This window comes from Diabrotica virgifera, chromosome 8 (genome assembly GCF_917563875.1).
Source record: "Diabrotica virgifera virgifera chromosome 8, PGI_DIABVI_V3a".
In the NCBI taxonomy this organism is placed as follows: domain Eukaryota; kingdom Metazoa; phylum Arthropoda; class Insecta; order Coleoptera; family Chrysomelidae; genus Diabrotica; species Diabrotica virgifera.
In genome coordinates this window covers 197,204,194-197,222,284 of record NC_065450.1, presented here as the reverse complement: position 1 = coordinate 197,222,284, position 18,091 = coordinate 197,204,194, and the positions used below count along the sequence as shown (strand labels likewise).

The 18,091-nt window shown below is 35.1% G+C and overlaps 1 protein-coding gene across 1 annotated transcript in view; it reads right to left on the bottom strand.

The window, feature by feature from the left end:
* Positions 1–18,091, bottom strand: part of LOC126889255 (maestro heat-like repeat-containing protein family member 1) — an 82,668-nt gene that overhangs the window by 13,994 nt on the left and 50,583 nt on the right. Inside the window, exons 9-12 of the mRNA XM_050657359.1 lie at positions 16,415–16,889; positions 8,588–8,937; positions 2,511–2,796; positions 892–1,026 (exon numbers count right to left, since the gene is read on the bottom strand). Coding sequence (XP_050513316.1) covers positions 892–1,026; positions 2,511–2,796; positions 8,588–8,937; positions 16,415–16,889 — 1,246 coding nt within the window. The remainder of the gene's footprint in view (positions 1–891; positions 1,027–2,510; positions 2,797–8,587; positions 8,938–16,414; positions 16,890–18,091) is intronic.

Genomic DNA, 18,091 nt, shown 5'->3' with positions numbered 1-18,091 from the left:
TTGTTTTCCGCTGATTCAGAGTCCAGGTTTCGCTTCCGTACGTTATTGTGGGACGAATTATTGTTTTATATACTCTTATTTTTGCTGGTCTTGAGAGTATTTTTGATTTAAGTAGGGTCCTTAACGAGTAATATGCCCTGTTTCCTGCAATAATCCTGGCTGCCACGTCCTTTTCATAGTTATTTTCAGATGTTATGATCGCTCCCAAGTACTTAAATTCTTTGACGACTTCAAAATTGTATTCATTAATTGTTACGTTTTGTCTAACCCTTGGTCTTGGGTTCTTCGTAACCACCATGTACTTGGTCTTGTCCTCGTTGACCTTAAGACCAACTTCCTTGGCTATATACTACACTATAACACATAACTATATAATGTCATTTATATTTTATTAATAGCTAATTTAAAATTTAGTTTGACATTCACGAAGTGTCAAACTTAAATATCCTATGCTTTGCTTAACAAATTCAGATTAAAACTAGCCTACTTACTTAGCAACGATTTCAGCTGACGTTTAGTGTGTCGGAAGAAAATAAAAGGATTGTGACGTCACATTTTAGACTTTGAGGTCGGTTATCTCGAAGATGGTTAGAGATATCAAAATGCCGCTTTCAGATTTGAATTCAGAAGACAAAACTACATAAGAATCCATCGGTAAATCGGCTCTAGATATTACAGGAGCGGCGACGCAATAACACACAGATTTTGCGAATTTATAAATGAAAAGTTTTCGTTGAAAATCACTTAAATCAGACAACAGGTTTAGGAAATTCGAGACATCAAAAATGACCCATTTTTAAGGTGTCCGGATTTTTTTGACTAGGAGTGATTTCTTTTTGTAGCTACAATAACTACAATAGATGTTGCTCGCAAAAAATGTATTGTACTTACCATTAATTTTATGATATCTCTAATGAAGTCGGTGAAATGTAAGTTGGCTTCGTCTATTAGGTGCTCCTGTATCATAGAATTAACCTTGGAACTACCCAGATAGGGCCCTATTTTTCTTAACGTATATTTGCAAGCCTGCAATACAAAAAAATCATCATAATACAAGTGACTGTGAGAGTTTTCAGGTGTTTCTTTTTTGTATGAAACAGTGCCAGTGCTGCACGGAATAGGCAAGGAACGAGAACTTTTTAACACATTCAAAGTTAGAAAAACATCATACCTATGCCACATACTGAGAAATAATAAGTACAATATGCTAACTAATAGTGAAAGAAAATATCGAGGGAAAAGAGGACTGGAAAGGAAAATACTATCGTGTACTGGAAAGGAAGAGACTAATTTTGAATAGTAGTCACTATAACAAGTTACTTCTGTTGCAAGTGCCACGTGTCGTTATTTATTATCTTTCGTTTTTGAAATCTATATCTATACAGGGTGCGCCAAACCTCTGGTTTTATTTGATTACGGCTAAATTATGGGATATACAAAAAAATGTTTTTAACATAATTAATGTATATCGAAGCCGCCTATAATTTAAAATTATTTTCGATTATACAGGGTGAGTCAGAACGACGGTACGAACCAAAGTTGTGTTTTTTTAAATGGAACACCCTATACATTAAATCATTTTTAAATATATTACGAATTTATATAAGGTATTATAGGCCTAAAGTTAACAATTTTTGAAATATGTACACTTTTATTGAGAAAAATGGTAATATTCAAAGGGTTGTGAATTAGGCTTTCAAGGTAATAAACATTTAAATGACATGTCAAAGTTTTTTAATTAAATAAATTAAATACATTTAAAAAAACAAAACTTTGGTTCGTACCGTCTTTCTGACTCACCCTGTATAATCGAAAATATTTTAAATTATAGACGGTTTTTATATACATTAGTTTTGTTAAAAACATTTTTTTTTTGTATATCCCATAGTTTAGCCGTAATCAAAGAAAACCAGAGGTTTGGCGCAACCTGTATATTATGTATAATAAAAATAAATTGAGTTAGTCAGTAATAATTAGAGGGTGTCATAAAAAATTGGAGGGTGCCAGAAAAATAGGAACGAGTCAGAAAAAAATAGGAGGGGTCGGAAAAAATAGAGGAAGTCCGAAAAAATTGGAGGGAGATACGATAAAATAGGAGGAAGTAAAAAAAATTGAGTGCAGTGACTATGTAGACGGCAATTGATTGTACCCCCGTCGCATGGAGACGAATAAAATCACTAGTATTCGTATAATTTGTACGGCGGGACGAACCGCTTGTGAGCTGTTTGTTCGTCGCTCGTCATGAACCACGGCCTGACGGTTTTTGGGACGAACACAAGGGATATTCTCAGTTCAATTTGGATGGTGTACGCAGCAATATTGTCTGTTTCTTGTCGTCGAATCAAGATTGTGTGAATGACATGTTCCTAGAGATAAAACCGTGAGAAACACAATGTAATCAATACCCAAATTACAAAGAAAATGAATCATTTACATAAACTTCGCAATCATCCCCCGTCGCATAGGGACGAGCAAAATCACTACTACGGTAATAAAAATACGACACTTACCTTAACTACGTAAATATCGGGATCGCTCAAATGCAACAGTAAGGTAACGATGTTCCCGTGGATTTGCTCCTTGAAAGCCTCCAAGTTACCTTCGGAATTCAAGGACTGCGTCAGATCTCCCAGTAACCTGAAGGCCGCTCTCCTTAAGTTAACGTCCTCTTGATCCAGCAGAGGTTTTATTCTGACGGCGGCGGTTACTTGGAACGAGCTGAACTTGCACCCCTCCATTGCATCCAGCAGCTTCGAGAAGCTCAGCATGCCCTCCAAGATCACGGCACTTTCCATCCTAAACAGATTTTAAAGAAGAGGTTTTCAATAATGTTGGAGTTTTATAAATCAGTCTTGAAGAGCATACACGGGAGAAAAACAAGCAGCGTTTGGACCAGAAAGGCAGACAAACGATATCATTTAGATCATTAGAAATATAATCACTGGGAAGGTTTTTCGAAAGAAATGGAATATGATTTTTATGGTCTGCAAAAGAAAATATGGCGCTTTATCAGAGATCAAAGAACGGAGATAAAGGAACTACTAGAACCAAAACACACAGGAAAGGATACATGTATTGACTATCTAAAAAAGCTCTGCAAAGGAAGACCAAATGACGCTACAACCGGAAACACCATAAATTACCACAAGTGCAGTGCACAAGTTGATATAAGTACACAGGAAGTTAGAAAAACCCTTGAAAAGCTGAAGAATAGAAAAGCTCCAGGTAAAGGGGGAATACCAAACGAATTACTGAAATATTGTGGAGCAGTAATGACAAAATAATTAACAACATTAATTAACAAAATTATAAAACACAATAAAATAACGGAAGAATGAAGAACGAGCGAACTATTTCTACTATTCAAAAAAAGGAGATAAAAAACAACCAGAAACTACAGAGGTATATTACCCTAAAACTTAAACTAAAACTTTACAAGAACTAATGGATCGGAGGATAAGTTTAGCAGATGAACAACAGGAATTTCGTACTGGAAGGTCGTGTACAGATGCAACATTCGTCATAGAGCAAATGGACAGTCTAAGTCTTGACGTCACAATATTGGGAAGAGCTTATATTTGGCTCCAAACAATTCTGTTTATAATGTTAAACACTCACAAGGAATTTTTAATTTATTGTTTACGTGGTTTGTGTGACAAAATAAGACTTTTCATTTAGGTATTTAGTTAAAGAAACGTGCCAATTAAGAGATTTTTTTTCGTTTTTGCCCAGGTGAGTTAATTTAATGCAATTATTAGAATGTAAACAGTTTTGAGGTTATGTTTATTTTCAATCACTAAGGAATAAAAACCACCTGAGCAAAAACGAATAAAAATCTCTTAATTAACACGTTTCTTTAACGAAATACCTAAATGAAATCCATAGATTTATAATACTCTAGATTGCGCCTTACGATCTTAAAATGGGTGACGGTTGCGACAGAGATAAATGAGCCTATTTGGTCGGTAGTCTCTTTCTAATTCAAGGGGAGTATCGACGACGTCACTATCCTACTCTGTCGTCGAGTATTTTAGATGGTTTGACAGTTCGAGCGGTTGGCGACGAGAACTGGTCGTTTGTCTTCGGACGTGGATAATCCTGGTTCGAATCCCATACCAATCTTTACCTTTTTATTTTTAATTTAATCAATATTGCGTTTATTAGATATTATTACATCTCTAAAATAAATCTATGCAAAGAAATATATAACAAATAAGAAAAACTGTGTAGGTACCTATATAGATTTTTAAAAATATAAAAGCCAATGTTATTTTTTTTAATAAGTTAATGGTAGAATACTATAAAGTAATTAAAAATATTCGTAAAAAATTACCAATAATTAATATCAACATAATGTACCATCGATTTATTAATTGAATCGGTCATTTCAAAAATAACACGAGTCACATATTCCTAATTTTACAGAAGAGCAAAGAAAACTTAACTATATAATATAGTCGAAAGATGGATGAAATGGATGACATCAAAATTCAAAGTTATATTGTAGTTTTGTTCCTAATGTTTTTACTGGACTGGTGTCGTTTTTGCACACAACGTTTATCTTAAAGGAGTCTATTCCTCTCAAAAAGTTAGTTTCTCAAAATTGTGGACTTTGCTGTTTTTGAAATGACCGATTCAATTATAAGTAATTAGAAATTATTTTTATTTATGAAACTATTGTTACAATTTTTTAAAAAAGTAGAAGCAAAACAAATATTATTCACATCATTCGAATAAGGACGAATTTATATTAATAACGAATGACTTTTATTTTACTATGCAGTTCACAAAATGTATTCCAATATTAACTTACTATACATAGGTACTACATTTATTATCTGCTAGATTTACTTAGGTCCATTTTTCAGAAGTAAAAATATCTAATAAACGCAATATTGATTAAATAAAAATAAAAAAGGTAAAGTTGGTATGGGATTCGAACCACGATTATCCACGTCCGAAGACCAAAGACCATTTCTCGTCACCACCCACTCCAACTGTCAACACATATTACTCGATAAAATGGGATAGTCACGTCGTCGATATTCCCCTAAAATTAAAAAGAGACTACCGACCAAATAGGCTCATTTATCTCTGTCGCAACCGTCACCCATTTTAAGATTGCAGGGCGCAATCTAGAGTATTATATATCTATGATGAAATCTTATTTTGCCACACAAAGCACATAAATGAAAAATTCCTTATGACCATTTAAGGTTACAAACAAAATTGTTTGGAGCCAATATAAGCTCCTCCCAATTTTGTGACATTTGTGACGTCAGACTTAGGCTGTCCATAAGTCCATTACTGATAAATCAATAAAGTATAGACAAGAACCGACAAGGACGGATTATCTATGAACTAAATTTTTATGCGCATGTGCGAGATCGGCCATTTCTCAATTTGCCTCAATAGCAAATCATTTTGGTGAATTTTGTCTTGTACAGGATCGGCGTTTGTTGTTTGTTTGGCTTGGCTTGACGTTAGTATTTTGTTTTTGTATCAGTTTGTAGCTCGTAATATTTTGTATAGACTTATTTTCTAGGTTTTAAGTTTAGTCTTTATTTTATTTGTGTAGGTATAGTGTATTAGTTTAATAGTGTACTATTTATTCGTGTGTACATAGTTAAGTGGTTTATTTACTGTTGGAATGGCTGCGAAACGACGAGGGTGCATGTATATTTCGTGGCTGCCAGACAAGAACAGGGGATGGTTTAAGCCTATTTTCAATCCCAAAAAATCGGGAAAGATATGTAGCAATTTTGTTATACTTTATTCTTTAACGATAGAGAAGTTTGTTATGTATACATAATGGTAATAATACTGCAGTGTAGCGACACGAGTTTTGTTGGAATCATATGAGAGTGAGTACAAAGACACACACAGAATAATTTTTTTCTAATTCCACTTTAAATTTACCGTACCTTTCATCAAAACTATTACCCAAGAAAGTTATCATTATTATCACAAGAGAGTGAGAGTAAATTAAAAATAATGCAAGGTATAGGTATTTCTATACCGCAGAATTACCAACTAGGTACCTAGGTGGTACTGAAATGTTCAGTATTTTAAACTCCAACATCTTTACATCTTTATATTTATAGAAATAAAATAGTACAATACTTATTGGTTTTTTATTTATTTACCCCGATATTCGACTTTAAAGAATGTATTGTCCTTTTCATGAGCATTTTTCAGTGCGTAACAAATGATAGGAAAAAGGGCAAGTCCGTGATAATACACATTTATGACATTTATTCTAACATGACATTTTAGTTATATCTGACAGTTGTCACATTTTATTTTCAATTTGGAATAAAAACAAATCAAATGTGTTTCTTCCATTTATAAAATGGTATTTTCTTTGATTTGTATAGTCTTATAAATTATACAGATTATATTTGTAATATTATTATCTAATTAAAAAAAATTATTTTTTTATTATGGCGCCATCTATCGACAACTAGAATAACTAGAATAAATGTTGTAAATGTCTGTAATCACGGACGTGCCTTTTTTTCTGTCACATACAATTTAATGCGTTAGAAAGAAATCGAAAAACTGTGACGCACTGAAAGATGATCATGAGAAAAAGAATACCTACTTTTGGCTGGTTTCCAAGACAATAAAAATTTAAAATATTGACATTCGATTTTAACATACAGTTTCTTGTTGTTGATCACGAACATTTGTCACCCAAAAAGAATTGGATTCTGTGACGGTTACAACAACTGTGTTATTTTTCGATTATTTTACGAAATATAATGAATTATATTTCGTAGTAATTTCAAAGTAATAGTAGTTTCAAAGTAATCGAAAGTAGAACTGGAAGTCGATATTTGAACTCTCCGTGTAACTTTGCGTCGATTGATATACGATTTTAATAATTTTGAGTCATCTTTATTTACATTCATATCATATTTTGAGTGACTTTAAAACAGTACTTACGGTTGCAACTCTAAAACCGAAGTCCGGTGTCAAATTTCTCATCTTTAATACCATCCATGGGTTATAAGCTTTAATTCGACACCTTATTTGTCATTCTATCTGTATTAGTAACTGAGGAGTTGTATTCGCGGTCGGACGGACAGACAGTCATGAAACCAGAAGTATATATTTGTTCTCGTCTTGCGAATGCGCGTCGAATAATATATCACTTGTGCTGTTGCGGTGACTTTAAAAGAGTACTTCCGGTTGCATTTCTAAAACCAGAAGTCCTAGGTCAAATTTTTCACCTTTAGTACCATCCTTGGATTATGAGCTTTCATTCGACACCTCATTTGTGATTCTACCTGGTATAGTGACGGAGGAGTTACATTTGCTGTCGGACGGACAGACAGCCTAGGTCAAATTTCTCACCTTGAGTACCATCCATGGATTATAAGCTTTCACTTGACACCTCATTTGTCATTCTACCTGGTATAGTGACGGAAGGAGTTATATTCGCGGTCGGACGGACAGACAGCCTATTAGGTCACACCAAGTCGTTCAAATTCTCACCAACTTGTTCACATTTTTTCAAAATTGGTGAAAACAACAAATTATATTTTGTATCGTTGTATCAATATAATAGGTCTGAATCCCGCGTATAAAAAAAAGTTGATTAATAGCAAGCTGAAAATTTGTTAATAGCTTAAGGGTGTCTAGTCGGACAAACTTTGATATATGGGAATACTGGAACAGGGCAAGTTTTAATTGTGGAACAGGTTAAAAATTTGGAACGGTCAGTTTGGACAGAACAGACTTAAACTCTCCGAACAGAGATTAAACTCTCATGCAAAAATCAGACTTCTATTTATCACCAAATGGGCGTTTTAATGAGTGGAACATGTAGAATATGTCAAATGACAGGAATTATGACAGGTGATAAATAGCAGTCTGATTTTTGAATGAGAGTTTAATCTCTGTTCGGAGAGTTTAAGTCTATTCTGTCGGACAAAATAAATGTACCGTTTTCGTGGTCTGACCGTTCCAAATTTTTAACCTGTTCCACAATTAAAGCTGCCCCTGTTCCAGTGTTTCCATATATCAAAGTTTATCCGACTAGACACCCTTAAGCTATTAACACATTTTCAGCTTGCTATTAATCAACTTTTGTTTCATACGCGGGATCCAGACCTATAAGCCAAAAAGAATAATTAGTGAATGTCACGCCACTATAATATATTTTATTATTGGTCTTTCAATGCTAAAATCAGGATAAAAAAGGTATTTTATCCATGGTTTTAATCAATATAATTCTCACCATTACTTTGTGTTGTATTTGCAACCTTTTGTAAATCAAAAATAATTCCACCATATTAAGGATGGCAACAAAAGCCGGCCCTGCATGCAACCTTTTTCTCAGTGCAACTAAAATTTTATTGATACACGCCAGAAATGTGTGAGACTTTTCTCAGTGTACTCGTGTGTCCTCTTGGCAACTCAATACTAAAATTAAGTACATGCTAACAACAAAAGAATCGCCGTCCGTGTCGGTTCTTGGTAGGTAGGTATTCTTGGTATAGACCAGAATTTCTGTCTGATTGACTTGAAGAAGGCATTTGACAAGAATAAGCGTATAAAATAATAATTTCCGTGTACTCACCCAATATTGTGATAATCCAAACTGTTCATCAAAACGCTGAGAATAGGATTGCAGTGCCTTGACACCAATTCGTAGCTCAAATGCTCGGCGGCGTATCCCAAGCCTTGCAAACCTAACCTCTTAACCAAACTGCAACTGTCTCCTTGAACGTCCAAAATCATCTCCAAGAGATTCTCCGTCAGTACGTTTTGTTCGGTGTGGCTCTGCTGCAGCAAGTGCGAGAAGAATGCGACGGTTACTACTCTCTGAGGATCGAGATCTGCTCGGATGTAGGGACCTAGACTAGCGACCAACCACGACAGCGATTGGGGATGTTCTTCGCAGACGTTTTCAACCAAAGATTGGATTACCTACGTTAAAAGAATTATATGAACATATTTTCCGGAAAAACAAACAGTAAACATTTTTATTTATTTAGCGTATGGCACCTGACACATTTACATTTACATATATTTTGTATAAGACAATACATAGGTTCACAAACGTACATCTAACTTATTTACATAGTCTATCGTCTCTGGAGTCGCCATCAGGAAATCCTCTGACCTGCCATGATATAATCTTGTGGGACACTGTTCTGTGATGTGATAGATGGTTTGTGGTTGTCCACAGTCACAAAGTGGGGATGGTCGTTTACCCCATTTGTGCATCATGTAACCACATCTGCCGTGTTGGGTTCTGATTCGGTTCAGCATAGACCATGTGTTGCGTGGTAAGTCAAAGCCTGGTGGTTTTTGTGTGATGCAGGGTAAGTTGCTATTTTGTTGTTCCATCCATTCTCGAGTCCATGTTGTCGTTAAATTGAACTCACCCTGCACAGCAACCTTTGCTGATTTATTGGTGGTCGTCTGGAGCGTAGACGGTTACCGTTGGCGGCATCTATATCTGATGGATTGGCAGGTTCTCGTTATCTACTATCTTTCTGTACTCACTAGTGAGTGCGTGTATGCGTCGTAGTTTCGGTGGTGGAATGTGGCTCAGTACTGGGAGCCATTGCGTAGGGGTGGATTTGATAACTCCAGCAATCATTCTCATTGTATTATTCAATTGGGCATCTACTTTGTGTATATGTGGGCTGTTAAGCCATGCTGAAGAGCAGTATTCCGCAGTTGAAAAGACTAGGCCCAAGGCAGATGATCGCAAGGTGGAAGCCGATGCTCCCCATGTTGTGCCGCAAAGCTTCTGGATAATGTTGTTTCTGGATTTAAGTTTTTCCGCTGTTTTTGTCAGATGTTCCTTGAATGATAGGGTTCTGTCAAGAGTCACTCCAAGGTACTTTGGTGTTTTATTGTAGGCGAGTGTGGTGTTTTCGAATTGAATATTGAGTATTCTTCCTGCAAGCTTGTTATTTAGGTGGAAACTGGAAACCTCTGTTTTCGTAGCGTTTGGTTGGAGATTTACGGAAATATTTTCCCACTATGTGTAAGTCCGCCGTGAGGATTTCTTCTGTTTCTTCAAATGACTTACACCTTGTTGCAAGGACCCAGTCATCGGCGTAACCAAACTTTCTTGATCTGGTTTCTGGTATATCAGAGATGAAAGAGAAGAGGAGCCAGGACAGATCCCTGAGACAGTCCATTCTTCAGTTTCCTTGGGGTGCTGATGTCAGATCCCATGACCACTTGAATCGTTCGGTCGGCTAGCATGCTGTTGATTATTCGAGCGGTTGATTTACAGGGGATTGTACGGAGGAGCTTGTATATCATGCCTTCTCTCCAGACCGTATCGTAGGCCGCTGTTAGGTCTATGAATGCGGCTGCAGTTTTAAGTTTTCGCTGGAACCCTGCCTCATTAAATGTGTTAAGTGAAAGAACCTGATCTGCGCAGCTTCTTTTGGGTCGGAAACCTGCCTGATCAACCGGTATTGTTTCAAGCAGCTTTGTGCTAATTATATTGTAGATAAGGCGCTCTAGAAGCTTAAACGTAACCGATAGTAGGGCTATTGGTCTGGTTATTTCCCTGGTTTTAATATGGCAATGATCTTCGAGCGTTTGAGTTCCTGTGGTATGATACCGGTCTTCATAATGTCCGTGAAAAAGTGGGCTATCCATTCTCTCGCATATTTGCCGCAGTTAATTAAGAATTCGGGATGAATATTGTCAAAACCTGGGGCTTTACATCCTTGAGAGCAATAGTGACTTCTTCGGAAGTGAAAGGGCGGGAGTATTCGGTGTCTGTAGATTGGAATTTTAAAGTTTTGAGCTCTCGTTTTACCTTGGTTGTATGTGGCTTGTCTTTCGGTGCTCTAGATGTTGATACCAGATGTGAGGCAATAGTGTTTGGGTTAATTGTTCTTTTGTTCCTTGTTATAGGAGTTCCGCTTCCTAATTTTCTTAATAGTGTCCATGCTTGCCTGCTTGATGTTTGAAAATTAAGACAGTAAACAAAACGTTGTTAAAGGAGAATATTTATTTTGGACATTTCTGTTCGAGAATTTGATCTGTGCACTATGTCTGCTTGAGTTTTCAATGAGGAGGTGCGTTCTTACAAAAAATGAGTTATACAGGGTGTAACGAAAATACAGGTCATAAATTTAATCGCATATTCTGGGACCAAAAATAGTTTGTTTGAACCTAACTTACCTTAGTACAAATGTGCATATAAAAAAAGTTACAACCCTTTGAAGTTACAAAATGAAAATCGATTTTTTCCAATATATCGAAAACTATTAAAGATTTTTTATTGAAAATGGACATATGGCATTCTTATGACAGTAGCATCTTAAAAAAAATTATAGTGAAATTTGGACACCCTATAAAAATTTTATGGGGGTTTAGTTCTTTTAAACCCCCCCCCCAAACTTTTGTGTTCGTTCCAATTAAATTATTATTGTAGTACCATTACTTAAACACAATATTTTTAAAACTTTTTTGGCTCTTAGTACTTTTTCGAAAATTCAGTTTTTATCGAGATATTTTGAATATTTGTCAAATCCACCACATATTTGTATATGGTTAAGTACGATTATGGAGACTTGGTAATAATATGAAAATTTATGTATGATTTACATTTTTAGGTATATTTTGAACCGTATTAAAAAAGAAGCCATATCTCGATAAAAGTTGCCTTCTCGAAAAAATACAAAGAGGCAAAAAAGTTTTAAAAACATTTTGTTTAACTAATGGTATCGCAGTCATAGTTTAATTGAAGCGTACACAAACATTTGGGGGGTTTAAAGGAACAAAACCCTCATAAAATTTTTATGTAATCATATTAAAAAAGAAGCCACAACTCGATAAAAAATGCCTTATCGAAAAAATACTAAGAACCAAAAAAGTTTTAAAAATATTGAATTTAACTAATGGTACAACAATAATAATTTAATTGGAACGTACAGAAAAGTTTGGGGGGGTTTAAGGGAACAAAACCCCCATAAAATTTTTATGTGAAGCACAAATTTCACTATAATTTTTCGTTAAGATTCTCCTGCCATAAGAATGCCACATATCCATTTTCAATAAAAAATCTCTAATAGTTTTCGATATATTCGAAAAAATCGATTTTCATTTTGTAACTTCAAAGGGCTATAACTTTTTTTATGTGCATATTTGTACTAAGGTAAGTTAGGTTCATTCGAACTATTTTTGGTCCCAGAATATGTGATTTAATTTATGACCTGTATTTTTGTTACACCCTGTATAACGTCAGAACAAGCAACACAACTTGTAGGTTTAATTGGAGATGGACGATCCCAGCAATATCTTGTTGATGTTATAGGACTCCACTAATCCAGCGTTTCAAGAGCTTTAAGAAGGTATGGAGAAAGTGGAGGATACACAAGAAGGCCAGTTCCAGGACGTCCCAGCTGCACGAACCCCGTAGATGAACGTTATTTACATCTGCAGACATTGCCTACACATTATGTGACAGCTATACAACTGCTAAATGATCTTTCCACAGCCCATAATGTTCGAATAAGTGCCAATTCGGTTAGAAACAGATTAATGAAATTTGGAATCAGAGCCAGAATATCTGCTACTGCTCCACTGTAAACGAGGGCACATCGTATGGCATGTTTCAGTTTTGCACCAGGACATGTTGATTGGGATATTAATGACTGGACTAAAATCATTTTTATTGATGAGTCAAGAATGGCATTTTGTGGACCCGACAGTGCAAAGTGTCTGTCGGATCGACAAAGTGCAAATCTTGACTCATCAGTAAAAAGAATATTAGTCCAGTCGTTAATATCTCAATCGCCATGTTCTGGTGCAAAACTTAAACGTGCTATACGGTATGCACTCGTGGAGCAGTAACAGGCATTCTGGCTTTGATTCCAAACTCCCTTAATCTGATTCTAACCTAATTGGCATTTTACGAACCGAACTTAAATTTAACCGAGCTTAAAAGCCCTTTTGGCAGTTGTCTAGCTGTAACATGATGTGTACGCAAAGTCTGCAGATGTAAATAGCGTTCATCTGCGGGGTTCATGCACCTGGGAAGTCCTGAAACTGGTCTTCTTGTGTATTCTCCAATTTCTCTATATTTTCTTCAAGCACTTGAAACGCAGGTTTGGTAGATTCTCATAACATCAGCAAGATATTGCTGCGATCGTCCATCTCGAATTAAAGCTACAATTTGGGCTGTTTGTTCTGATATTATATTACTAATTTTTTATAAATGTCCAAAATAAATATTCTGTTTTAAAAACGGTTTGTTTACTGTTTTTTTTTCTGTAAAAACACGCTACAACTTGAAATGTTATGGGTTTGTAGACACCTAAAGAAGACGATAGATGATTATTATAACATTCTGAAAAAAAAAGTAAACTTATTTTTAAAACTTTTTTTTTTCTGTTTCAAAAATTATGCAATACTTTTAGCCCAGTAAATGAACGGGAAATCCAGCGATACCGTGTAATTTTCAGGGGCAACTCCGAATTGCATGAAAATTTGGATTTAGGTTCTACTTACCCTCCACTTCAAAGTTGAAAATGTGCCGTTGGTTGCTTTTACTTGGGGGGTGACAGTCACCCCTTCTCGTGGGTGAAAAAACATACGTTCAAGATAAGACAGGAAATGGATAAACTGACTGATTTTAAGCAACTTTTGTTCTATAGAGTTTTTTATGTGAGTCAATACTTTTCGAGTTATTTGCGATTGAAAATGTTTATTTTTCGACAAAAAAACTACGTTTTCAGACGGTTTTTCGCAAATAACTCAAAAAGTAAATATTTTATCGAAAAAAATATCCTTAGCAAAAGAGTAGCTTATAAAAAACCGAAAAAAATGGTGTATCAGTAAAGTCTATCAATCGAGTAAAAACAAAGTTGTAGCTCATGAAAAATACGTTATTATTCGTCTAATTCCAAATCGAATATTTCAAGGTAAAATCGCCGAAAAATTAAGCACTTTTTGGGAAAAACCCATTTAAACTTTTTTAAAGTGTTTTTAAAAATCTTTATTTTAATTGTTTATAAAAGTTTCTAGCATTAAAAATAAGCGAGTTACGCTCAAAATAAAGTTGGCCCTCTTTTTTTTTTGGTAAAAAATCATGAAAATCTCCCCGTGTTTAGCTCCCCAAATGAAATGAATCGCTACCGCTTTACAAACAATTTACTTACTTATCTATTTTTTATATGATCTGTCAGTCTCCCGGTTTAAAGTGCTTATTCTTGAAAGGGGTATAGTTAAAAAAGCTTGAACGGGTCACTAATCACGAGTGTATGCAAATATTGAGCAGCCATATCTTAACAAATTTTTGTCTTACGGAAAAACAAAATAAAACTAGCATATTTATAATAGAAAAACCTACATTTTTTTACTCTTTAAGATTTTTCTTATCACTAATACTTTTGAAGTTATTTTGAAAAAAGCAAATTTTTCAAAAGTTTTTACAAAATTTTTTTTACTCTAAAACCAATTTTTTTCAAAAATAAGCACTTCAAATAAATCAAGCTTACAGATCGTATAAACAATACATATACAGTTAAAATAAATGGTAAAGCGGTAACTATTAATTTTATTTAGGGTGCTAAATAGAGGGAGGTTTGCAAGATTTTTTTTCCAAAAAAAGGGGCCAAATTTTTTTCAGTGTAACTCGTTTATTTTTGATGCTAGAAACTTTTGTAAAAAACAAATATAAAGCTTTTTTAAAATACTTTAAAAATGTTAATAAGATTTTTCCGAAAAGTGCTTAATTTTTTGGTGATTTCGCGTTGAATTATTCGATTTGGAATTAGACGAATAAGAACGTATTTTTCATGAGCTACAACTTTGCTTTTACTCAATTTATAGACTTTTACTGATACACCATTTTTTTCGCTTTTTTATAAGCTACACTTTTGCTAAGAATATTATTTTCGATAAAATATTTACTTTTTGAGATATTTGCGAAAAACGGTCTGAAAACGTAGTTTTTTTGTCGAAAAGTATTGACTCGCGAAAAGTATTAAATCGCGAATAACTCGAAAAGTATTGACTTACGTAAAAAACTTTATAACACGAAAGTTGCTTATAATCTGTCAATTTATCCATTTCTGGGCTTATTTTAAACACGCGTTTTTCACCTCCCGAGAAGGGGTGAATGTCACCCCCAAGAAAAAGCACGGAAAAAGTTTCGGCAACGGCACAAATTCAACTTTGAAGAGAAGGGTAAGTAGAACCTAAATCCAAATTTTCATGCAATTCGGAGTTGCCCCTGAAAATTACACTCCAAAACGGTCATTTATTGGGCTATTTTTATGATTAGTGTATCTTAAATGTGCTGTAATTAGATATAACGGTAAAACTCGTTTAAATAAAGACCTTATATTCTATTGTTTACATGCTCCAAAAAAAGGTTATGTGGTTTTAACTGATTATTTTGATAATAAAGACAGTTGATCAAGATCAATTTAAAGGCTGAAAAACTGTATTAAAATTAAAACATGTTTATCCTAACATTAACAAAATTAAAACATGTTTATCCTAATACAAGAGTTTCACTTGACTATATCTTTTAAACTACCTCGGATAACATTACAAAACCTGATATTAAAACAATTAGAAAATCGAGGATTGTTCAAAAATGTAAAAACATACACGGTATTCGCGGTACAGTCGAATCCGCTTATTAGAGTACCGGTTATAGGAATATCCCGGTTTATGGAATATAAATTCGAGGTCCCGAAACGTTTCCATTTACCCTTTAATAAATTTATCCGTTTATTGGAATATGGTTTAATGAAATACTACCGCTTTATAGAATAATTTTTTTGGTCAACCAATAAATTTTTACGTACAATTTCTTAAAAATTTAAATTTTGCCTGGTATTATGGTTTGTCGGTGAGAGCTTCGAAAACCTGCTGTTTTGTGTATTATTACGGTTTGTCAGGTACCTAATAAACACTTTATTACTGTGTTATGAGTAAACGCTCCTTTCCCACAGAAAATTCAATCGTTCGCCGACAAGGTCATAAAATAATTTAATTTGTGTACAAATTTCTATAGGTACATATTGCCACCCACTTGGCTGTTTTTAGGAACAGCCAAGATTTAGAAACAGCATTTTTCTGTAAGATACCAATAGTTGATCGTTTGTTCGGAAGTCTTTTCTAAAACCCAGTTCCAATTTATTTTCTAATCGTTTCGTAATTATTTTTGTAAATAGCTTATAAATTTTAATTGACATAAAAGACCTAAAACCATATGTGTATACATATTGACATAGTATGTACTATTATAACGTATATTCGGTACACTTATTTAAGCTAGCCACCAATGAACGGTTATTAGAATATCCCGCTTATAAGAATATTTTTGCTTGGCACGAAGGCTACTCCAATAAGCGGGTTCGACTGTATATGCGCACTAATACCGTACCCTGTAGAGAGAAAGACAACTCACCTTTAAAAATAAATTGACGTCTTCGAAAGCGTCTGTATTATTGATCAACAGCAAACTGGCGGCCATTTTCTCGAACTCGCAGCACAACAAGAACGACCTCAGCGTCTCGATGGCCACTTTCGCTGGCAACATCTTGTAGGCGTCTCTGTTCAAGCTGAAACCGTATTTCTCCCTAGCCGAATCGATCTTCTTAATGGCTGGCGATATGGCGCCCATGTAGCAAGAAACGCAAGTCAGCAGGATAGTGAACAGTTCGGGAAACTGCTGCAGGCATATGTCTTTGAGGTGCGAGTTCTTCAGGAGTTCGTGTAGGGCGCACACCGCTTGCAGGGGTTGGAGATTCGCTATTCTCACGTTTCCGTTGCTTTGATCTTCGTAGAGGGGCGTCGATTTTATCGCTTTCTTCAATTGATCGATTAGGTCAGCTGCCAGGGTGAGGTCTATCGAGATTATGGACCAGCATTCACAAATGGCACTAAAAAACGACATACAAATGAAAATGGTCTTATCTGTTGCTCTCTTTACGTACTGGGACCGTACAAGTTCGGAAAAGCGACACCTGGTTTCATAGCTCAGCAACATTTTTCGCATTTTGAATTATATTAGCCAATTATATAAGTCCTGGTTGCTGGATAATTGTCAAGGCCATAGCCCAAAAAAAATTATAAGAAAAAGTAAGATGAGGTTATGTTATTAAAAGATAAACAATTGTATGTAGTAAATAAAATTAGTTATTTAAATGCAGTACTGCAAGCAAAATACAAATAATTAAATTTACTTTTATATTGCATATCATATCAATATTGTGGAGCAATATATAATTTTTCTTCTTCAATGACAGTAGGTATGAAATATACGTCAATTTGACAATTTCAATTGACAATATGAATTATTTAAGATAGTTGCAATATTTCTCCGCGACTCGCGCACGGTCGTTTCTCGTATCCCCTCCAAGTCCTTGCACACAGCGAATACAGTAACCGCCACATAAGTTGACACACGGGCACATTGAGCTAATACAGTCCTGAACCCTTCACTTGTTGCACTGTTTACTTTTATGCCGAGAAGTAAACAGATTGATCCTGCATAGAAAAGTCTTGTGTCGATCTGTTAATTCCGAGGATGAATTATTTCGTGAGAGGTAGACTGCCAACTATCTCTCCCATCTTATTGGTGGTCTCCCTGGTGGACGCTTGCCAGCTGGTTTTTCTTCTAGCGCAATTCTTGGTAGTCTGTGCACCTCCATTCTTTTTACATGACTGAACTCTACATGACTCTTCGTCTTTGCCTACCCCATTTTACTACATCTTGTACGCCACATTGTTCCCTGATGATGTTGTTTCTTAATCTATCCCTTCTTGTCTTCCCTGCTATTGCTCTTAATGTCTTCATTTCGGCTGTTCGTAGCATGCTTTTGGTTTTATTGGTGTCTTCTCTTGATTCAATACTTATAGGTCATAACTCATAACAGGTCTGATGCAAGTTTTAATTCGAACTTTGCTGTTGATTCTCATATATTGGTTATTCCAGACCACATCTCTCAAACATCCGGACATGACTGCGGCCTTGTTGACTCTGGCTGGGTCATGATAACTTGATAAATCTACACCTAGATATTTGAACTGAGTATGTTGTTCTATGGGTTTCTCCTCTATCACGAGCTTAATTGGATCTTTC